This window comes from Tenrec ecaudatus, chromosome 4, assembly GCF_050624435.1.
Source record: "Tenrec ecaudatus isolate mTenEca1 chromosome 4, mTenEca1.hap1, whole genome shotgun sequence".
NCBI classification, from domain to species: Eukaryota; Metazoa; Chordata; class Mammalia; order Afrosoricida; family Tenrecidae; genus Tenrec; species Tenrec ecaudatus.
Genome location: NC_134533.1, coordinates 205093978 through 205116477, shown reverse-complemented (window position 1 = coordinate 205116477; position 22500 = coordinate 205093978). Strand labels below are relative to the sequence as shown.

The 22500-nt window shown below is 55.8% G+C and overlaps 2 protein-coding genes across 8 annotated transcripts in view; both read left to right on the top strand.

Moving 5' to 3' along the window:
* Positions 1–12550, top strand: part of SFMBT1 (Scm like with four mbt domains 1) — a 108777-nt gene extending 96227 nt beyond the window's left edge. For all 7 annotated transcript variants that reach the window (XM_075547516.1, XM_075547514.1, XM_075547512.1 and 4 more), the window contains 12 exons: positions 269–351; positions 1096–1222; positions 2537–2650; positions 3434–3476; positions 4674–4738; positions 6612–6751; positions 7393–7502; positions 8246–8421; positions 9562–9740; positions 9847–10092; positions 10907–11035; positions 11924–12550. In XM_075547516.1, coding sequence (XP_075403631.1) covers positions 269–351; positions 1096–1222; positions 2537–2650; positions 3434–3476; positions 4674–4738; positions 6612–6751; positions 7393–7502; positions 8246–8421; positions 9562–9740; positions 9847–10092; positions 10907–11035; positions 11924–12064 — 1553 coding nt within the window. In that variant the 3' untranslated portion in view covers positions 12065–12550. The remainder of the gene's footprint in view (positions 1–268; positions 352–1095; positions 1223–2536; positions 2651–3433; positions 3477–4673; positions 4739–6611; positions 6752–7392; positions 7503–8245; positions 8422–9561; positions 9741–9846; positions 10093–10906; positions 11036–11923) is intronic.
* An 8720-nt stretch (positions 12551–21270) lies between these two features.
* Positions 21271–22500, top strand: part of STIMATE (STIM activating enhancer) — a 44516-nt gene continuing 43286 nt past the window's right edge. The window contains exon 1 of the mRNA XM_075547510.1: positions 21271–21570. Within this exon, the coding sequence (XP_075403625.1) occupies positions 21414–21570 (157 nt within the window). The 5' untranslated portion in view covers positions 21271–21413. The remainder of the gene's footprint in view (positions 21571–22500) is intronic.

The following is a 22500-nucleotide window of genomic DNA, read 5'->3' as shown; positions in this document are numbered from 1 at the left end:
GCTGAGGCTCTGGTGGGGGTCATGGACTGCAGATCGAGCCTCTGTCCATAAGGTCAGCAGTTCGAATGCACCCACTGCTCCGTGGGAGAAAGACGAGTCTGGCTGCTCCTGTGAAGCCTTGTGAACCCACAGGGGCCCTTCTTCTCTGCCCCATAAGGTCGGCTGGGCTGTCCTGGCTGAAATCCACTGGATGGTGACAGCCTCGTCTCCCTCCCTGCCCAAGCAGCAGGTGCTTCAGGTGTGCTCACTGCTGTTCCCTCCCACCTAGGCTACCCGAGCCAGGACTTCGACTGGGCCCACTACCTCAAACAGTGTGGGGCTGAAGCTGCTCCCCAGAGGTGCTTCCCTGTGGTGAGAACCCCTGCCCCCCAACTCCCTCTACCCCTCAGGGTCGTTGCCGCAGGGTAACCAGGTAGCGCGTGGAGGTTGTAGTGCTGCAGTTCAGAGAGAAGCCCATCTCCAGTATCAGTTACTCTGTTAGTTCCTAGAAATTGACCATCAGTTGAGCTTCTACGAATTTGGCCTGCCAGCTCGGAATTACTCATGATGGTGCAGCAATGTGGAAAAATACCACAACATGAAGTGGAGGAAACATTGTCAGACCTCTTGTAATTGCACCTTTCCAAACGGCAGTGTGTTTGGCCCCCGGAGTGCAGTGGTTATGCCTTGGGCTGTGGACCGGAGGCAACAGTCGGGAACCTCAGCTGTTCTGTGGGAGGAAGACGGGTTTTCCTTTCCTGTGCATGGTTACAGTCTGGGAACTCCCTACCCCAGGCAGTTCTGCCGGGTCCTGTAGGGTGGCCAGGAGTGCCTGCCCGCTCGGTGGACCCAGAGGAAGGCCAGCACAGTGGCTGCCATGGAGGGTAGCAGTGGTTGTAGGCTGGCGCAGGACCAGGCAGTGGATCATTGCGGGCACTTAACCGGCAGCCCCTGCTCTCAAAGACTGCACTGCCTGCAGCACCGCAGGACAGGGCCGTTTGCCCGTGAGGTGATTGGGTACCCAAGCAGCATGCGAGGGAGCTTCAGAGAGGGCAGGCGGGGCCTGAGTGCGACTTGAGCGCATGGGGGCCTCACGGGTCCATGTCCTGTCCCCAGTCCACTTGGGAACACGAGTTTAAGGAGAACATGAAGCTGGAGGCAGTGAACCCCCTGCTGCGAGAGGAGGTGTGTGTGGCCACCATCACGGGTGTGAGGGGCGCCTACCTGTGGCTTCAGCTGGAAGGTAAGCACAGCTCTGGGGAGGCCTGGGGCCCCGGGGCCCCTCCTTGGCTTTCCTTGGAGGGGGGCGACAGGGCTCTGGCGACTAAGCAGGGTGGTTGGTGTCCACAACCCACCAGACACTCCTCGGTCCTCAGGAGAAGGACAAGCAGACCTGCAGCCTCAGGAAGCCCCCTCGGGTCGTAATGGGCTTGGTGGCAGTGGGTTTGGGCTCCGGGTTTACCCATAATGCCCGGGATGCAGCATATTCAATTAAAGAGGAGCGAAATGGGGTCTTGTTCAGGGCTTCTGATTGGTAATGCAAAGCAGATTAAGAACTTACCCTCCTGCCCTTGACTTTGAAAGGTAGGAAAGGAACATCAGTAAAGAGCCTTGGCTTCAGACCCCCGTGTCCCTGAAAGAAGAAGCCTAAGGCTAACAGCGTGTCTTCATGTGACCAGAGCGTAAGCCACAAGCAGTGACACCAGGCTTATTCGAGAGAGACTTTGCTTACCTCGAAGGAATGGAACCAGACAGTGTGTAGCGTAGAAACGGCCATTGGGACAGGCTTGTGGACGGAAGCCTGTGAGTGCTCTGCACAGACTGGCTTCCCCGTAACCTGCAGCCAAGTACCCAGACTCTGAGGAGACAGAAGATGTAGTTTCTGTCTCTCCCTTGTAGACTGTCTCTTCCTTAGAGAGTTTGTGTGTCCACTGTAGAGCGTCTGTCTCCCTTGTAGGCTTTTTGTGCAGATGTCAGGGTAGCGTGGAGCTCACATGATGGCTTTCTGGTTGGATTTCAAGGGCTGCCACTTCCTTCTGTCTGAACCCCAGAGAATCAGGGCAATGTCCTCAAGTCAGGCTGGCACCTTTGCCTTTGGGTGGGTGCCCAGTGATGTCAAGAAATTACCTGTGGTACTGGCTGACCATTGAAGGGCCCCAACCCCAGGAGTGGGCTTCCTGCTACAGTGAGGACTCAGAGTCACTCTGCGTACGCACTGCCCATCGCAGCCCACACACCAGCACCCTCCCCTGGTGGCGCACAGAGTTAAGCACCAGCCGGCAGTTGAAGTCCACCAGCCAGTCCAGGAGACAAGAACGAGGCTTTGCTTTCCCTGAAATGCAGAGCCTGGGAGTCCAGGGGCAGTGGGTGTGTGCCCTTCCAGTCTGCTCTGCACTAGTGCCCTGGCCGCGCCTCTCCTCATATCGTCCTGCACGCACACACGAGGTGTGTGTCTCAGGACACGCTGCTCAGACGTCGCCCCTGTGCCTGTGCAGTGGCGGAAGCCTGTCTGTGGGGCGAGCGGTTCATGAGTGTCTCTGATTTCACCTCTGACCAGGTTCCAAGAAGCCCATCCCCGAATGCATCGTGAGTGTCGAGTCCATGGACATCTTTCCTCTGGGCTGGTGTGAGACCAACGGGCACCCACTCAGTGCTCCCCGCCGGGCACAAGGTACCCTTGGGTCTGGCTCAGAGAGGGGTGATGGCTGGGCAGAGGGGACCTCACTCTTGCTCCCCATCTCTCAGTGGAGGCACGTCCTGCAGTGGCGAGAGCGCAAGGTGGAAGCCAGAGCTTTGAAAAATCCATCACTGCCGAGTCCCCGTCCCCTTCAAAACCACTTCACGCTCTCAGTGCCAGACCTTCAGCTGGCAGGCTAGCCCACACTGCACACCACCTGGAAGACAGGCTTGGCTTCTGCTTCTGAAGGGACACACGCGCGCCCACACGCACACGTGCACTCGCACAGGTGCACACAAATGCAAGCAGAAGCACACATGCAGACATGCACAGATGCACGGGCATACACGTGCGCGTACATGCACACATGCAGGACACGCCCACACACAGTCTGGGAAATGCTCTGGGTGGCTGTGCTCTGTGCTCGGGCTGCCCGCTGTGAGTTGAGTGGACTGGGTGCCAACACCCCTCCCCCAGCGGTCAGACAGACAGCGGTGGGCTTTGACACTGATGCATGTATCACACTTACCAGAACGTCCCCTCTGTAGTTTTTTTCCTTGACATTGATTACAATTTTTTTAACTTTTAAACGTCTTTGTGTTTTCCAAGGTGTGCCTTCTTTAAGCAGTTTTATTGGCACTTCGTCCGCGTCTCATCCCATCCAGTAGCTCAGTGTATCAAGAAGAGTTGTACAATCCCTGCCATAGACCATCTTAGAGCCTCCTTCTTCCTGTACTTGTCGTTACCCATGTGATGATGTCTGTTTTCTTCCCACAGTGTACAAGCAGAGGAAAGTCGCAGTGGTCCAGCCAGAGAAACAGTAAGTCACGTAGCAGGTGGCCTGTGTGGCAGCGTGTCCTCCTCTGCTCAGACAGGACACTGCTTGCTTCTGACGGTTTGTGCTCCCCCCGTGCTTTCTGACAGCGGTCCTCAGACGCAGCGTCCTTTTTCTCGTACAGCCTGAGGGCGAGGGAGAGCCTCCGTGCTGCCACTCTGGGGAGGGGGCATTACAGTCCCAAGCAAATGGTCCATCTAAATAAGCAAGGACGCTGCAGAGGGCAGTGGGCGTGTGTCTCACCAGAGGGCCCTGTGCAGCTCACCTTCTCCCACAGCTGTGAGGAAAGCAGTACAGCATGAGCATGTACACAGAGCTCCTATGTACACCTGCCTGGTCTAAACATCTAGGGTTTCATCGCTAGACCACTCAGCCTGCCCCTGTCGCTTCGTGAGGACTCATACTGACCACCTTGGAGGGAACCAGCCTGGAAGTGATCGGAAAGTCAGGCGCTCCCCTTGAGCCACGTCCAGCTCATGGTGGCTCTGTAGAGCAGAGTAGGCTTCCCCAGGCTGTCATCTGTTCAAGACGGCCTCAGCTTTCTCTCATGGGGCAGCTGCCGGGATTGAACCCCTGACCTTTCAGTTAGCTGCCAAGCGCTTAACCACAGATCCACCGGGGCTCAGAGAAACTAGACAGCCATAACGAAGAGAGAGAATGGATCTTGGATTTTTCCTTCACTTATTTGTCAAGACTGATCCAAAGTTAGGAAGCATTCTGCAACATTTTTCAACAAGGCTTTTTTTTAGCTGGAGTTGTGTAGAGAGGAATTCTCTGATTTTTCATAATATCATTTGTCTTTAATGTTAAAACTATAATGGAAGAAAACAAACCCTTTCTTTAAAAAAACTGTTCTGTTTGATGACTCTTAAAAAAACCACAAACTGGCTTGTTTCCTGCTCATATGAATGAGGAAAAGTTGCTTTGAACAAAAGGTATCCCCCAGTACTGTCTGCAGGCTGTCTTATCAGCTCACCAGTCCCTGTCCCTGGATTGTTAAAACAATTGCGGTAAAAGTAGCCCAATCGCAGGCAGGCTGAACTCTGAGCACTGCACGACCCTGCAGCAGAGCTTCCCAGTCTTCCATGTGAGCGTTCTCCTCAGTTCTGACAGAAACGGACCCTCCCTCCGTACTAACTGTAGCTATTCTCGCTCTCGCTCTCTCCTCTTCTCTTGGCCCAGGTTACCGTCCTCGAGGGCTCTCCCTGAGGGTCTGAAGAGTCAGGAGCCGCACTCCACAGACTCAGGTATAGCCCCTCTCACCTCAGGGAGATTAGGAGCCCCCGGCTGCTGTGTGGCCGTGGCCCGGTCGTGATGGCAGGATTCCCAGCTCTGTCTGTGCAGGCCCTTATGCACGACCAGGGCTGCTTCTCTGTGGGTGGTGGGCGAGTTTGGATGGGCAGCCATGTGCCTAACCCATCGTGCCACTCTGCAAACTCACTCGCTGGCATCAAGTCAGTGCCGGCACCTTGTGACCCTGTCGGATGGGGTAGCACTGCCCCTGCGGGCGTCTGAGAAGGTGGCGCTCTTTATGGGAATGGGAGGCCTCTTCTTTTTCCTGAGGAACTGCTGGTTGTTTTGAACTGTGGTTAGCGACCCCGTGCATAACCACTATGCTGCTGGGGTCTCTTCCTAAGCCCCCTTAGAGGGGAGCACATGTGTACCTTTTGGGAGAAAGGATGCGTCTAGTCTCTAATTGGGTTCTGTCTCCTGCTTTGAGGCTACTGACATGGGTGTCCATGTGTAGATGAGCTTGTCTGTGCCCTGGTGGTGTGGAAGCTCTCCTGCATCGTGTCGCTGTGCTTCCGTAAAAATCCCCTCAAGCTGTCATGTATCCAGTATAGTTGCTGTGGGGGATTGTTTAATTTTATTTATTTTTCAAAATGACAAGTCCCACATGACAAATGTCTGAGATAGTTGAGTACAATCTCGGGCTCTTCTGCAGGTTGTCTTGCTTTAAAAGTCCCCCCCGAACACACTCCTGCATCTCAGCCATCCAGGAAGGCAGCCCTTTGCCCACGGAGCTGTGGAGCCCTTGAAATAGGGTCAGTGCAGCTGAGAAGCTGGCTTTTCAACTTGGGCTAGTTACGGGGCTGTTTCAACATAAACCATGTCTGGGTGGGACGAGCAGGTTTTCCCTTGATACTGCCGGGAAAGCACTGGGCCTTAGCCACAGAGTGGCCATCAGAAAACCCCCAGACCCGTCAGGCTGTCCTTGGAGAAGGGGGCTGCAGTCTGGGGATCCCCAAGAGGCTCGCTGGGAGGCAGCAGCAGCCCCACGCGGTGAGTTTGGCTTGTTTCTGGCTCTCACCTGGAGCCTGGTGGTGTGCCCCGCTGCCACCGCAGTGCTGCAGAAGCCAGCCGTGGCAATCCTGGCAGTCCCCTCCCATGAGGGTTGTAGTGGGTCTGCACAGAGCAAGCCCAAGCCCTGGCACTCAGTGACGTGCAGCACCCCCGAGAGTTAGAATGGGTCTTGTCCTTGTGGTGGGCAGTTACCTCACTGTCCCCTATGACTCCAGAGAAGTGGGGGTGGGTGGAACTCAAAGAAAGTGTGGCACAGAGTTCTCTGGTGAGCTCGGTGTTCAGAAGGACATTAAGGTGAGGTCGACATCGCCAAGTGGCAGAAAGAAGCCCGTCAAAAATCTTGAAGTTTGTGGAAAATGCTAAAGGCAGGCAAGGAAGGACCTTGTGAAGCAGCTAGTTTGGGAGGACAGCATTCAGTGTTCCGAGGTGACAACGATGGTTCTAGATAATTCTGTCAAACCCGATGCGTCCTCCAGAGTGGATGCCTGAAGAGTTGGTGTTTAAAGACCTAGAAGTCACTGTTTCTAGTCACGAGTTCCTAAAATAAATCCTCTTTGCTTTTTATGATAGATAGAAGGTGAAGGGCTTTGGGATGATATAATGACATTCACCTGGAGTTAGTTGGGATGAAATGGAGGGCACTGTTTGATAGACTGTTTGGCAGAGTTATTGTACGTGTGAAGTATTTCCGGGGCACTTTCAGACTGGTATGTAATGGGTGTCTGTGCTTGTTTCCTATTTCCCCAGTAAGCCAATGTGGGGACCGTGCCGCTGACTCTGCCTCTGTTCTGAGTCTCTGTGTCTCTTCATTTCCAGTTATGATTAATGGGAAATACTGCTGTCCAAAGATATACTTCAACCACCGTTGCTTCTCAGGGCCATACCTCAACAAAGGGAGGATTGCAGAGCTGCCTCGGTGTGTGGGGCCGGGGAACTGTGTGCTGGTCCTCAGAGAGGTGAGCTTCTGACCCAGAATCACAGCAGCTTCATAGGCAGGCTCACACCTTGTGCTAACTCTGGAGCATGGCAGGGGGCATGCATTCCACTAAGCAGTACTCAGTGCAGCAGCTTCACCAGGTGAGACCTGTGCAGGCATGAGCTCGCCTGGGATTAGCCTGAGACCAAGAGGGGCTGTGGCATCATCCCTGGGACCACGGTAAAACCACACCTCACCTGGACTCCCCGAGTGGGCCAACCCACCAATATACAGTGCAGGGTGTAACTGATGTGTGGAAGTGTCAAGCCTTTCGGACCACGGGGTGGCAAGGCAGGCGCTTCTGGGCTGGACTCCAGCCATGGACGGCACCTGAGCAGCCATGGTTCTCTGTGCTGCCCGCTGTGGCCAGAAAGGGACCAGGAGGCGTACGTGGCAGTGCCTGCAGAGCAGCATGTTGAATGTCTGCCTTCAGAGGTATTCCGAATGCCATCTCGCCGGCTGCTCTGGGCAGCTGTTCTGTCTTGGTTGTTCATGGCCATTGCCATCTGTTAATTATTGTCAGGACAACGAATGTCCGCCGCGGCCCTCACCTGCAGGGCGTTCTAATGGCCTCTCTCCTTCCTCACCGCACTTGGCATCTGCTTTGCAAACGGAGCTCAGGTACTCACCTTGCTCATCAACGCCGCCTACAAGCCCAGCCGTGTGCTTCGGGAGCTGCAGCTGGACCAGGACTCGGGGTGGCATGGGTGCGGCGAGGTCCTCAAAGCCAAGTGAGTAGTGGCGACTCCGCGCACTACCCCGCTGTCTGACCCGCTTACAGGAGGCCGGGGCGCACCCTCACGCCCCTGCGGCCAGGGGTGTGACCTGGCTTGTTTTCTAAATTTTCATCTGGCTGAGGATCAGTTCTCAATTAACATATGCCAAAACCACGCGGCCAGCAGTAGCTAAATGTGAAAGACAAGCACGGGTGTTCAACGACGAGCGTGTTGACTCGACGTTGTGGTTCCATCTCACAGAGACGGCTGGTGGCCAGTCTCTTTCTCTTGCTCTCTGACCCCATAAGCTCCTGGACAGTCGCCGGGCCACCCTCTGAGGCAGATGGCCGGGTAAAGAGAAGTATGAGGACAGCTAGTGTGGACCTAGCCTTGTGCACACAGTTGGCTTTGGATTAGAAACAGAAATTGGGAGACTACGAGGGCTTTCAAAGAGTTCGGGGGGGGGGGCGGGGGGCTAACATGGCTTCCATTTTCCCACAAACCTTTCGAAGCCCCTTCTTGCTCGTGGAAAGATAATTTAGTCTTCAGTTGTCGGAGCTTATCAGATGGTAAATTGGACGTGTGCTACACCATGCACAAACACTTTTCTATTGCTGTAGTCTGGGTCCCTGCACGAGAGAGGGCTGTCATGGAACGTTCTAAAAGACAGAGACCGTTGCCTGTCGGCCAGCACACATGATGTGTCTCAGCAGCGTCACCAGTCCAGTGACCCAGCACATGGTTTCTTCCACTGGCAGATATAAAGGAAAGAGCTACCGCGCAACCGTGGAGATCGTGAAAACAGCTGACCGGGTGACGGAATTCTGCCGGCAAACCTGCATCCAGCTGGAATGCTGTCCTAACCTCTTTGGCCCTCGGATGGTTTTGGACAAGTGCTCCGAGAACTGCTCCGTGCTTACCAAGACCAGATACAGTGAGTCGGGCTGACTCCTTCCCTCCTGGAACGTTAGGCTCGCCCACACAGACGTCTGTGTGGAAGCTTCTTTCCCCGGGGGCTGGCTGGTCAAATGGTGTTAGAGTACAGACCCCCTCTGGTCTCTGCTGCATATTCTTTGTTTGTATACATTTGGTTATTTTTAACAACTTTTACATTTTTTATTCTAATTCATGTTCATTTGAAGACCCTACAAAAACAGGTGATAGGCCCGTCCTGGTCACCTTTTATATGCAACACGGGAGTGGGCTTCAGTCGGTCAATGAAAGGATAAAAGTGAAAGGTACAAACTCTCCCTCAAGGTGAAGACCCTTTGGTAAGGGGGTTCCAGTCACCTAGTCCATTCCTAAGGAACCAAAGGCTTGAGGGGGTCACCTGTGCCATGCAGTCTGTGGCACATGATTAAGGGAAGAAAAACAGATGCCCCTTTGAGGAGTTTTGTAACATTAAGAAATGAGAAGACGTGAGGAGAAGCCAAACCGGACTTGTAAGGCGGTGCCTTGTGTTCCCTTTGGAACACCTACTGGCCCGACCATGGAATAGGGAGCATTGTCACGGTCCTTGGGAAGGACTCTGGGGACGCGTTCCTGGGCGTTATCTGCTGAAGCACTCAGGGCATGCCGCAAGCATCCCCCCACCCCCAATAAACCGTTGCCATGAGCTTTGCTCCTGGGGCGTTCACTGTAGCTGTGCCCGAACCACTCCATCCCAGCAGGGTGCCCCCAGAAACTCCCTGTGCAAGCATCATCAGTAACTGGGTTCCTGGGAGCAGCCTTGGTGCTCATCAGCAGGAGAGTGGCCAGGGGCGGGCATTAATCAGCACAACACAGAGGAAGTCTTGGTGCGGGTCTGTGGCACCAGGAGGGAGGGAGGAAGGGAGGGCGAACAGTGCTCCCTTTGGGGCTCAAGGAAACTAAGTTGGGAGGGATGCTCCCCACGGGGCAGGGGTAATTCGGGCTTATGCCTTTGCCCATCGTCTTGTTCTGCTCACTGCACCCTGGAGCATGCAGACCCCAGTGGAATCCAGGGCACCTGCATCTAGTGCCATGCCGGTAGAACCGCTTATGCTTGTGAGTTGACGCAAACCTAACGCGCTGTGTCCGTGTCTCCCGCCGGTAGCACACTACTACGGAAAAAAGAGAAGCAAGAGGATCGGGAGGCCACCTGGTGGGCACAGCAACCTGGCGTGTGTCCTGAAGAAGGCAAGTAAGAGGAGGAAGAGGCGGAAAAGCGCTTTTGTTCATAAGAAGAGACACTCGTCCCCGTCGGTGGACAACACACCAGCCGGCTCGCCACAGGTGTGCTTGCTGCCTGCCCCGAGGCCCGCGAGCCAGGGCCCAACTAGGGATCAGGCCTGGGGTGTAGAAGTGGGCTCTCGACTCAGCCGTTGTCCTTTCCCTCCAGGGGAGCGGGGGTGAGGACGAGGACGACCCCGAGGAAGGGGACGGCGACTCCCTGAGCGAGGGCAGCCTGTCCGAGCAGCAGGACGAGCTGCAGGAGGAGTCGGAGCTGTCCGAGAAGAAGTCCTGCTGCTCCTCCCCGACGCAGAGTGAGGTGTCCGCCTCGCTGCCTGCAGACCAGGGCCGGAGGAAGAGGGAGCCGTGCACTTTATCGTTCTCGGACGACGAGAACAGACCCCCTTCACCAAAGGTGCCCGTGCGGAAAGCAGTCCCTTTCCCAGGATTGCCCCGAGAATCTGAGTGCCGGCGATGGTGGCTGGCTCTGCACCCACGTCCTGGGTCTCAAGCTCAGAGTATGCCAGTGCATTTCCCAAGAGCGACGGCCTGCGTGAAGCTAATTTAAACAAAAAAGCCACTGGGAGCTTATTGATGGTCTGCCGCTCGGGGAAGACTGTATGTGCCATCACGTGTCTTGGTTTCTCCGTGTGGCCACGCAGATAACATGCAGATAGTATGTTTTCCTTTGCAAATGGCGCGACCACCTGGCCCATGGGTTTTGCATGTGCGTGTTGCTGACGTGGCAAATAACACACAGATCTGCAGTGCCCATTTATTTTTCCAAGTTTGGTGAGGCCATTTTAGAACCTGCTGCGTAGGTACATGTGTGTACACTGGGTACGCAGTGTGTGTGTGGTAGATGTATGTGCACACTGAAGAGGGTGGTGGTCCGGGGGGCGGCATGAAGAAAACCCACAGACAGAAGCCTGTGACCGAGCCCCCCTCATGGGCACGCTGCCCTCCCTCTGCAGAGCTGAGCTGGAGCCAACGGAAGGGAGGTTTCAGAGTGCCTCCCCCTTTCCGCTGCCTCGGCCTTTTGCGCAGGAACCCTGGGGGATTCCGTAAAAGACCTCCGCCCACCCCACCCCACCCCATCCCTGAGAGATTAAAAGAGGGAGGAGAATGCATTGTCAGCAATGACCCGGAAGAGTGCAGGCATGCACAGGTTCTGTGTGGAGAAGAGAACCGCGTTATAACCCATTTGTTTTTTGTTGTGGAATCTGCAGGACATGAGGCTCGAGGTGGCAGAAAGACTTCACCTGGACAGTAACCCCCTGAAGTGGAGCGTGTCGGATGTCGTCCGGTTTATCCGGTCCACCGACTGTGCCCCTCTGGCAAGAATCTTCCTGGACCAGGTAACGACGGGCACCTGAGGAGGTTGGCAGAGGCCTGCGGGTGGTTGTCAGTCTTAGGAAAGGCACTTTGACTGCCACCGCAGTTGAAGCAGGTGATCACTGCGTTCCTTCCCACCGTTGATCGGAATTTCATTCTAGCGCGAGTACCTCCATGGCTTAGAATTAAGCATCCTTGTGCTTGATTGTGCTCATTTGTCCCAAGATAGGGTTTGGCCGTCCCTCCCCCCCCCCCCAAAGGCGTCTGAAATGGGTTTGGCTCTGGTGATCAATTTTAAGGCAAAGTGAATATTGATATAAATCTTGTTTTGATAGCTGGGGAGGGAGGGGGTGTTTCCAAGCTGAACGTCTTTAGGCTGTCACAAATGTGACGCACTTGGATTTAAAAACCAAAACCCTACTTCCTGCCATTGAGTCGATGCTGACTCATAGTGACACTGTAGAACAGGGTAGAACTGCCCTTGCAGGCCTCTGGGAGTGTTGTTCTTTATGGGAGTAGACTGCGGGGCCTTTCTCCCACAGAGTGAGCAGCAGGTGGCTTTGAACTGCAGACCTTGGGGATTGTAGCCCAGCATGTAGCTGGACGATGCCAGCACCCCTGGGCTTAGAAAGCGCCCTCTAATACGATATTTTCTTGTGGCTCACCTCGTTGCTGGTTACAGGGTGAGCTGGCTCACTCAGTCTCTGCAGACAGAAGAGCGCTGAGGGGTGGCTTCTCGCCCTGAGCATAGCTGCATTCTGAAGGTTCTTTAGTCAGACAGACTGCCGGTCTTTCACAGCCCAGGAGTTGGGGGCAAAGGGACCTGGGTTTTGAGGAAGCCCATGTGGCTGGGGACTGTCCATTGTCATTGGCATGCACGTCCTAGATCACCTGTCTGTGTGCTTTTGCAGGAGATCGATGGGCAGGCCCTGCTGCTCCTCACCCTCCCCACGGTGCAGGAGTGCATGGACTTGAAGCTGGGCCCCGCCATCAAACTCTGCCATCACATAGAGCGGATCAAGTTTGCATTCTATGAGCAGTTTGCCAACTGAGGAGAGCCACCAAAGCGGACCTGTGGATCTTTGAAGCACAAAGAGGCCGACGTCACCCTGGCTCGGCCCGCAGGCGTCGCGGCTGTCTGCACTTTCAGGAAAGGAGGCCCCGCTCCGAGGAGGCACAGAAGGGGCCGCCATGCCCACAGAGATGTGAGCACCGCTCCTGCTCCATGGATGGAAGTCTTGGAAAGCATGCCAGGCTGTGGTGGAAAGGCCACATGCTCAGAGTTCAGCATGGCCGGTGGCGTGGCCTGGGCATGAAGGGGGCGGGCGGAGCTGCTGGCAGGCACCCTTCTGGCGGTTTTCTGTATCCCCTGCCCCTGCCCACTGTGGTGAGACTCTGCCCTCTGCAGTCGCCACCCGGGCAGGAGAGGACGTAGCTTTAAGACAGCGCTGACGTGGGACTGTGCCCCAGCACTGCAGCGCCCCACTGTCCTTGTGTTTTTAAGCTTTTTTAAATTAAACCAGTTCGTGTGGGGGTGACCCTGTGGCTTCAGAGTGTTGAATGTGCGACCAGGCTGCGGTCCGGCTGAACATGGCCCCCAGAGACAAGGAGAGGCTGATGCAGGGTATATAAGTAAGATGGGTTCCCCTTAACATTTCTTGATTTCTCCAAATAACAACTCATTAGACAACTTCAGTGAAGACACATCCTCCCCCCCACCCCCTGCGCCTCCCTGTAGTTGAGTGGATCCCAACTCTGATGGCCCCGTAAGACAGGAGAGGGGCGCTCCATCAATTCTGAGGCTGGGCGTCGTCTCCTGCGGAGCTGCTCACTGGTGGGTTGGAACCAGCTTCCTGTAGTTAGATTAACACGCTGTACCATCAGAGGTCCTAAATATTTGGCCCTGACACTGAGTCAGTTGTGACTCATGGTGACCCTCTGGACAGAGTACGGCCGCTCTGTAGGACCCCCGAGGCTGTCCATCTTCAAGGGAGCAGCCTCCCTCATCCTTCTCCGTGGACCCACTGGTGAGTTTGAATCCTGGCGCCACGGTTCATGGGCCGGGGCCCGACACGCTGCCCCAGGGCTCCTCAAGGAAGATACTTGTGTGAGGATGTAGATTTCACGTGGCTCAAAGCTGCCAAGGCTGGACTGGCCAGCAGTGACCATCCCATGCTTAGGAATCTGAGGCACACTTTCATAGCCTGCCACGTTGGGAGAAGACACGTGTCTGTCATATCCAGGAACGTGAGCTTCATTTATTTTCACTGAGGCCCATCTCTTCGTTCTGTGAGAGGTGCGTTACAAAGGGGCTGCATTTACCTGCTGCCTCCCGCAGTGTGCCACCCCTCCCCACCCAGTTAGCGTGGCGCAAAAAAAAGAAGTTTCCCCAGGACCTAACTCTTGTCCGGCATTGATGAGTCAGAAAACAGAGGAGTGACTCTGCTCTGTCTCAGCCCTGAGAAAGCCGGCTGCCAGGTCAGCATGTTCGGAAACCCTTCGCTGCGTGTGCTGGTTTTCCTGGGCTTTTGACCATCCTCTGCAGGGTCCAGGGGGGTGGGGGGGTGCGTGATCTCTTTCATCAGTTGAAGCAAAGCTGGAGTGGCTGCAAACGGAATGCCCTCGGGGGCCCCGAGTGTAGCGTTTGCCCCTCCGTTGTTCCTTGGAAGTGTGGGAGACTCCCAGCACTGACCAAGAGACTGGAGGTCCCAGAAGGGCACTCACCCCAAAGCCTCTGGACGAGATGAGCTTCTTGGCAAATACTGAGCCGTGATAGACAATAAGGTTCAGAATGCCTGGGGCCTCCGTGTGCCACCCCCACAGGAAGGAAGTACAATCTCTCCACGAGAACACTGCACATAAGCTCGCTTCCTGCGACCTCAGGGGTGTTTTACTTCTCTACCCAAGCGCCAAGGCCACAACTGCTGCGATACCTGCACAGAGTGGGGAAGCCATAGGAAGGTCTGAGGCTGGGAGCACTCAGAGCCCAAAATTTTAAAAAAAGCTTTCACAGGAATACACGTCACAGCGGGGAATTGTTAGCGGGAAGTATGGTTGATCCAGGCAAGCCAGTTACTAGCAAAACTGTCATAAGCACCGGTGAGCAAAGACCGCTGCATTCAAAGGTCGTGTGTTTGGTTTGCGCAGAAGCACGAAGTTCCCACTGGGGACAAACGTTGGGTTTGAACTGTGTGCCTGGTGCCCCTGATAAGCGGGTTGGCCCTCTGAAACTGAAGAAGGTACCACCAACAAAGGAGGCTTGGGTCTTGGTGGGGACCTGGTATCCCCCCTTTGGAAGGTGAATTTCCCTGGTCCTGGGTCCACTGTAAGCAGCCACATGTCTGACATTAATGAGGACGCAGGCCTCTTGCAAAACCACAAAGAGCCACTCTGCATACACTTACAGTCCTTCCTTTGTTTGCTCCTGGATCTGATGACTCCCAGCCGCTATGTGAGAATGTATGTGTTTTGGAACTCGAAGCCCAGTCCACGTGGCTCTGGCTCTTGGCCTACTCACCAGAGGGCTTTCCTGCCCGCACTGACAGCCCTGCTTCTGAGGGCACCCATAGCAGTGGACGCGCTGTACATTGGGGGTGCTGTTTCAGAAGGCCTAGATTTGTCACGGGAACCTGCAGAACCAGGTGTGGGAGTGGAAAGGGGTAGAGAAGTTGACCTCAGACCCCACCTCTTTAGGCCTTTTGTGACTTCACGCACATGTGAGGTCTCAACTGGGGCCATGGCCCATCACAGTGAATTGCTTTGAAAGGGACAAAAGCCATAGCCTTGCTGGGCAAGTGTTCCCCCCCCCCCCCCGCAGCGAAGCCCCGAGACCGGGAGGTACGAATCAGCAGCTAATTCTGGAGCCAACGGATAGCTGCCGGCAGGGCACCCATTCTCAGGGTGCGTGGACACCTCAGGCTTCCAAGTGGGTCTACTCGCACTCCTGCCTCCCTGAGTGCACAGAGGTGGAGGACGGCATCGAACGGACAAGGGCAGGCTTTGCAGGAGGCATCACCTCACAAAGCAAATGTCTGAGAGGTTATGCAGTGGGCAGGGTCCCTGTGGCCGGTCCTTCATCCCTTTTGCAAGCTTCTTCTGCTCAGACGGGCAGTAGTTTGAATGTCCCTCCGTAGCTTTCAGCAGTGCTCCTCTCTCTCCTTTTTCTGAGGGGCTGAGTGTTGTGCAAAGATCATCAGAGGGCTGCTGGCCACGTGCGTCCTTAGGCCTGTCTCTCGAACACGGCTCGGTGGGCACAGAGGCCCTTTCTCGATTGTGTCTCACGTTCTTCTTTTTAATTGCTCATTTGGAACAGGGCGAGTGGCATATTGCATTGTACCTCTCTCCTGCCGTTCCCCCCCCCCCCCCCCCGCCGTAAGTTCCAGGTTATACATTGGTGAAATAGGCACAGGAATCTCTGTTTAAATCACTCCCGTCAAGTTGGATGGGTAACACTGTGATTAAAAAGGGAGAAGGAACCACTTAGAACGAACGCTTTGCTTAGTTGTTGTTGGACGTAACCTGGAGGCCGTAAGTGGAGTGGGAGAATTAAGGCGCATCTTGACCTCTGTTTTTACCTTCGCGCATGGCGGTCCACGGCAGCAAGGCGTCCCGGGAAATCCTCCCCGCCCAGGAAGGAACGCGCCCCTTTAGTATGCGTGGACCTTTCTGGAATTCCACCGACACGGACCCCCACGCACCTGGCTCGTCCGTCTGTCTGCCTCTCCCGCAGCGGGAAATGCAGTTCCCAAGTCCCCTGTGTCCCGAGGCCATGGACCGTCGTCTGTCCGCCCACGGGTCCCTCGCTCCAACGACGCCCCTCCCAACCCCCCTGAACCCCGACTCCTGACGCGGAGCGCCCCGCGAGGTCCCGCTCCGAAGCCACCGCGTGCGGGCTTTCCTGGCCCGCTCATTGCCCGACTCCACTGGCTGTATTTGCCCGCGTCCCACGCTTGCCAAGAGTTTGACGTTTTCCGAATTAAAACCCAGATTCGCGGACAAGGCGTGTGGAGGACGCGCTCCGAGCTTCATCCCAGCAGCTGGCCCCGCCCTCGGGAGCCCGGCGGCGGGAGTGCGCGCGCGCAGCCGCCTCACGTGGCCGTGCGGGCGGGCCTCGTGTGGCCGTGCGGGCGGTCTCACGTGGCCGTGCGGGCGGGCCTCGTGTGGCACTGCGGTCTCACGTGGCCGTGCGGGCGGGCCTCGTGTGGCCGTGCGGGCGGTCTCACGTGGCCGTGCGGGCGGGCCTCGTGTGGCACTGCAGTCTCACGTGGCCGTGCGGGCGGGCCTCGTGCGGGCGTGCCTCGTGCGGGCGGGTCTCTCGTGACTGCGTGGGCAGCCTCACGTGGCCGTGCGGGCGGGTCTCACGTGGCCGTGCGGGCAGCCTCACGTGGCAGTGCGGGCGGGTCTCTCGTGACCCTGCGGGCGGGTCTCACGTGGCCGTGAGGGCGGCCTCACGTGGCAGTGCAGGCGGGTCTCACGTGGCCCTGCGGGCAGGCCTGGTGTGGCCTGTGGGTGGGCCTCAAGTGGTCGTGCGGATGGTCTCACGTGGCCCTGCGGGTGGTCTCACGTGGCTGTGCAGGCGGGTCTCACTGTGGTGGCCGTGCGGGCGGCCTCACGTGGCCCTGCGGGCGGCCTCACGTGGCCCTGCAGGGTGGTCTCACGTGGTCGTGCAGGCGGGTCTCACGTGGTCGTGAGGCGGGTCTCACGTGGCCGTGCGGGCGGCCTCACGTGGTCCTGCGGTGGTCTCACGTGGCCCTGCGGGTGGTCTCACGTGGCCGTGCAGGCGGGTCTCACTGCGGTGGCCGTGCGGGCGGCCTCACGTGGCCCTGCAGGGTGGTCTCACGTGGCCCTGCAGGTGGTCTCACGTGGTCGTGCAGGCGGGTCTCACGTGGCCGTGCGGGCGGCCTCACGTGGTCCTGCGGGTGGTCTCACGTGGCCCTGCGGGCGGCCTCACGTGGGGCGGCCGGATGGCAGGAAGAGGCCCGCAGAGCTAGCGAGCGAGCAGCCGGGCGCAAGGTGCGCTCTGTCCCGCTCCAAACCCAGCCGGCTGCGTCAGCCTCTTCCCAATCCCAGCGGTCCTTAGGGTTTCGGAGACCGCGAGCCAGGCCCGGGAGTGCTGGCGGGTTTGAACTGCCTGACCTAGCAGGGGCGCCCCGTGCCGGCTGATGAGGTGAACCGGAAAGCTCGTGTACTTGGAAATTCCTGGAGACCGCCTAATTTTAGAGGAGAATTTCGTGAGAGATGGTGTTCGGTGTACAACAAACAGCCCGATATGTCCGCTGGAAGAATACGTGCGCCGTCAGTCGATGCTCAGGAAGGCCCAGCGCCCCAGCGGGTTGCCTGCACGGTGGTGTCTGCAGAGAAGGAGAATGGGAACTGGGGACACAGCAGGTTCACCGACAGAAAGGTACCCCAAAGCCGAACTCCTGCCATCGCGTCGACTCAGACCCATAGGGAGCCTGTGGAGCGGAGCGAAGCGGAGCTGCCCCGCGGGGTTCACGGGAGTAGAACGCTTCACGTTCCCCCTTGAGGGGCTGGTGGTTGGGAACTGCCTGCCTTGTGGGGAGTAGCCCAGCGCATAAACCACTACCCCACCAGGGCTCCTGGTTTAAAACTCGCTGCCATCGATTCGATGCGGACTCATAGTGAGTCTGTAGGACAGGGCAGAACTGTCCCTGAGTTTCTGAGACTAACTTTCTGAGCGTTAGAAAGCCCCATCTTTCTCCTGCAGAGCGGATGATGGTTTTGAACTGCTGACTGCTTATTGTAGCCCACTGTGGCTCCGTGGGCTCCTCGTTACTAGGGAATAAATGTGTCTGCTGAGGAGGATATCAGACTCGCAAATATCAGCCATTTGGCTTTCTTTGCGAATTACATTCCAAATGCATGTTACTGTACCCTCCTAGCAAACATGGAAGGGGGATATGCAAATATAACTTCAGTAGAAAAGTTATACTTGTTTAATGAATGTGCTTGTAGTGACTGGTTAAAATGAGTTGTGGGGGCGGGAGGCCGAAGGGGAGCGAAGCCCACTCAAGAGGCCTGATCACTGAGCTTTGACTCAGGCTGTGGGTGCCAATAGGAAGGAAAGTAGAAACATGCTCCAGGTCCTGGTGGAAAGGAAGGTGGGCAGTTTTACATTATTGTCCTCGGCCGCTTGCTTCAGAATAATGCAGGCTGCTTACTAAAAGTGCAGATGAGTGGGCCTCCCGCCAAAACTACAAAACAGAATTCCGAGGGTGTTGTCGTCTTTAGGTGCTGTGGAGTTGGTTCTGACCCAGAGCGACCCCAGGCTCCACAGAACACAGCACTGACTGGTTCTTCGCCATCCTCACCGTTGCTCCTGGGCCTGAGCCTGTTGTGAGCCCCTGTAGCAGTCCATCTCAGGGAGGGCCTTCCTCCTTTTTGCTGCCCCGCTATCTACCAAACATGATGCCCTTCTCCAGGGCCTGGGCTCTCCTGACATGGTCAAAGTGAGACAGCGTCTGGCCATCCTTGCCTCTCCGGAGCACCCTGGCCGTCCTTCCGGGACAGCTCCGTGTCCCTGGAACGTTCCCTAGTCTTCCCCAGCTCCACAATCCAAATGCATCGATTCTTCAGTCTTCCACATGCACACGAGACCACGGGAAACACCATGGCTTACTCCTCACAGTCACGTCCCGGCTCTTCAGGCCTCGACAGAGGTCATGTGCAGCAGGGTTACCAAACACAACTCCTCTTTGGGTCTCTCAACTGCTGCTTCATGAGCACTGACTGTGGATCCAAGCGAGACGAAAAATCCTTGATCACGTCAACCTCTTCCCCATTTACCATAATGTTTACCTATTTTTCCAGTGTGCGGATTCGGGTTTATTTTGCATTGAGTGATAATCCACATGGAAGGCTGCAATCTCGTCCTCCTCACTTTCAGCAAGCAAGTTTGTGTCACCTGCACATCACAGGTTGATAAGTGCTTCTCCTATTCTGATGCCGCATTCTTCTCATAAGCCAGCTTCTCTGATGATTTGCTGAGCATACCGATTAAGTATGATGAGAGGATACCCCTGGTGCACACCTTTTCACTGTTTTTTTTTTCTCTTTGCCACTTTAGTATCATTATTTTTAATAATTTTATTAGGGGTTCATAAAACTCTTATCACTATCCATACATACATCAATTGTGTAAAGCACATTTGTACACTCACCCTCATCCTCAAAACAGTTGCTCTCCACATAAACCCTTGGCATCAGCTCATTTTTACCCCCTCCCTCCCCACTCCCCCCTCCCTCATGAATCCTTGATAATTTATAAATTATTATTTTGTCATATCTTGCACTGTTCAATGTCTCCCTTCACTCACCTTTCTGTTGTGTGTCCCCCAGGGAGGAGGTTATATGTAGATCCTTGTAATCGGTTCCCCCTTTCAGCACCACCCTCCCTCCTCCCTCCCAGTATCGCCACTCACACCACAGGTCCTGAAGGGACCATCTGTCTTGGATTCCCTGTGTTTCCAGTTTCTGTCTGTACCAGTGTATATCCTCTGGTCTAGCCAGATTTATAAGGTAGAATTGGGATCATGCTAGTGAGGGGGTAGGAAGCATTTAGGAACTAGAGGAAAGTTGTTGTTTTGTCATTGCTACACTGCACCCTAACTGGCTCATCTCCTCCCTGTGACCCTTCTGTAAGGGGATGTCCAGTTGCCTACAGATGGGCTTTGGGTTCCCAACCTGTACTCCCCACTCTATCAATTATATGATTTTTTTGTTGTTCTTTGATACCTAATAACCGATCCCTTCGGCACCTCGTGATCACACTGGCTGGTGTGCTTCTTCCATGTGGCTTTGTTGATTCTGAGCTAGATGGCCACTTGTTTACCTTTTAAGTCTTTAAGACCCTAGATGCTATAACTTTTGACAGCCGTGCGCCATCAGTTTTCTTCACCACATTTGCTTATGCACCCACTTTGTCTTCAGCGATAGTGTCAGAAAGGTGAGCATCATGGAATGCCAGTTTAATAGAACAAAGTATTACTGCATTGAGGGAGTACTTGAGTGGAGGCCCATTGTCCATCTGCTACCTTAATAATAAACCTATAAATATATGCTCATAGATTTATTTCTCCATCATCATACATAAATATGTTTACATGTGTACATACCTGTAATTAGACCTCTGCAAATGCCCTTTGCCCCCTATTTCTTTACTCTATTTCCTTTTACTTTCCTCTTGTCCCACCATCATGCTCAGCCTTCATTTGGGTTTTAGTAATTCCTCTCAGTTACATTGCCCTTGATCACACCTTACCATACCTTCTATACCCTCCTCTTAACTGATTTGGATCACTTGTTGTTCCCTTGTCCCTGGGTTTGTTAACACCACTTCTTCCCCCCCCCCCTCCCATGCACACACCCCCCAAACTGTTGGTGCCATTGTTTTCTCCTCCAGATTGTTCATCCATCCTATAACATGCGCAAAAACAAGACAGAGCAAAACAAAGCAACAGAATAAAACAAAACATCAACAACAAAAAGCCAATGATAAAAACAACAACAAAGAAAAGCCTATACCTTGTTCAAGGAATTTTTGTTGGCCTTTAGGAGTGTTTTCCGGTCAAGTCTGATGGGTGCCAAGCCCTGGCCCAAAGTCTGTTTTTGGTACACCCTCAGGACTTCCTTGCTCAGCTCCCCTTCCTGTTCTGTTGCACACCCTTAGTGTTTTGCCTGGGTGTGGTGGGGTCAGATTGGGCACAATTCCCACACTCTCCAGTGTTGTCCCCTGTAGGGCTATGGGTCAGTGAGTGATGTCATGTCTCATAATGGGGCCGGGCATATGGTCTTCTCTGTGCATTGGCTGCTCTGAGCGGGCAATATCGTCCTCAAGGCTTGGGCCAGGATGTGCTCTGTTCTCTCTTCCTCCCCCTTCATTTGCTTCCATGTGCTCTGATCAGATATGTCCCTCTCTCGGAGCTGCAGCTTCAGTGCTGTCCTCTGAAATCAGTTCTTATGGGGTCTTTCCAGTGTTTTTAATAAATACTCCAGAGAATGAAGGATTTGCCACAGACCGTCCCTGCACCTTCTCTTCCGAGCGGGAGCTAGCAGGTCCCTGGCACCCACTGTAGTCTGTGCAGTCTGGCTCACCTGGCCTGCCCTACCTGTGGACTGACACCGCGGCCCCGCCCCCTTCTCGATCCCAGAGCCCCGCCCCTTAGGGAGCACAGGGGCCCGCCCCCGCGCCGGGCTAAGCCAATCAGGCGCCGCGGTCTCAGACGTCGGGTTACGTCCGGCGCCGAGTCTGCGCCCGGGCGGAGGTACCGGCTCCGGGCTCGGGCTCCAAGAAGCTCCCAGCCCCAAGCTCCGCCGCGCGACCCGGGCAAGCAGCGAGGCCGGGCGGCCGCGGCGCTCCGCGCCCCTTTGGCCGGGCCCGCCATGCAGGGCCTCGCCGGGAACGGGAGTCGCGGGCTGCCGGGGCCGCCCTCCACGGCCGCGTCCGGGGCGGGCCGCTGTGAGAGTGGCGCGCTCATGCACAGTTTCGGCATCTTCCTGCAGGGGCTGCTCGGCGTCGTGGCCTTCAGCACGTTGATGCGTGAGTCCGGGACCCCCGCCCCTCGGCGGGCCCCGAGGGGGCCCGGCCCTCCCGGAGGGTTCGGGCCTGGGAATCAGGGCCCTGGGGCAGAGCCGCCTTTCTCCCAGACCCATCACCGCACACCCCACCTGGTCACCCTGCCTCTCCTCTCCCTGCCAGCTCGCCTCTCTCTTAACAAGACGCTCGCCCACCTCCCACCTGGTCTGCCCGAGTTTCACTCGCTCCACTTCCCAGCTGGGGGCCACGACCCCCCTGGGTGGCCATTCTGCCCTGCGTCACCCCCTGGGGTCCTCTTAGGCTGCCCATGCCCCCCTGTATGATGCTGAGCCCTCTTCAGCCTTTTCGGGCCCCCAGGTTTGACCCTCTGCTGCTTCTATTTACACCTGGCCTGCTTGACCCCTCGCAAAACCTGGTGTTTGGGCGTGCCTTCCATTGTCCAGAGCCCTCTTCCGGGTGGGTTGGGGGGGTGCGCCTGTCGCTCGTGTTTGGTTAGGACAGAAATTGCCCCAACGGCTTTCCCGCCGCCTCCCTGGCTCTTTTCTTCCCCTGAGCCTTGGGCAGACTAGGGGCTTAATGGAAAGGAGGGCTTTGAGGACTGCAGCAGGGCTTGGAATCATCATGTTGAATCCCAAGTGCCCAACCTTTTGAAAAAGGGACCCAGGTGGTCCTGCCAACTAATGAGCTCCCACCCTGCTGTGGTGGGAGGAACTGCCTAGTCCAGGGCTGCGCGCTTCTCCTGGTCAGGTTCTCCTTACCAGTCACAAGAACACCTGTCATCTCAGCCTACTGTGCCTGCTATTTGGGGGATGGCTGGTCTCAAAGCATCCCTGCTTGCTTAGGTGTACAGGGCGGGGAGACCTGCATGTGTGTTGTGTGGGGTCCAGTTCCCAGCTTAGCTGTCAAGGGGGGTTCTGGGCTTGCCCAGGCGTG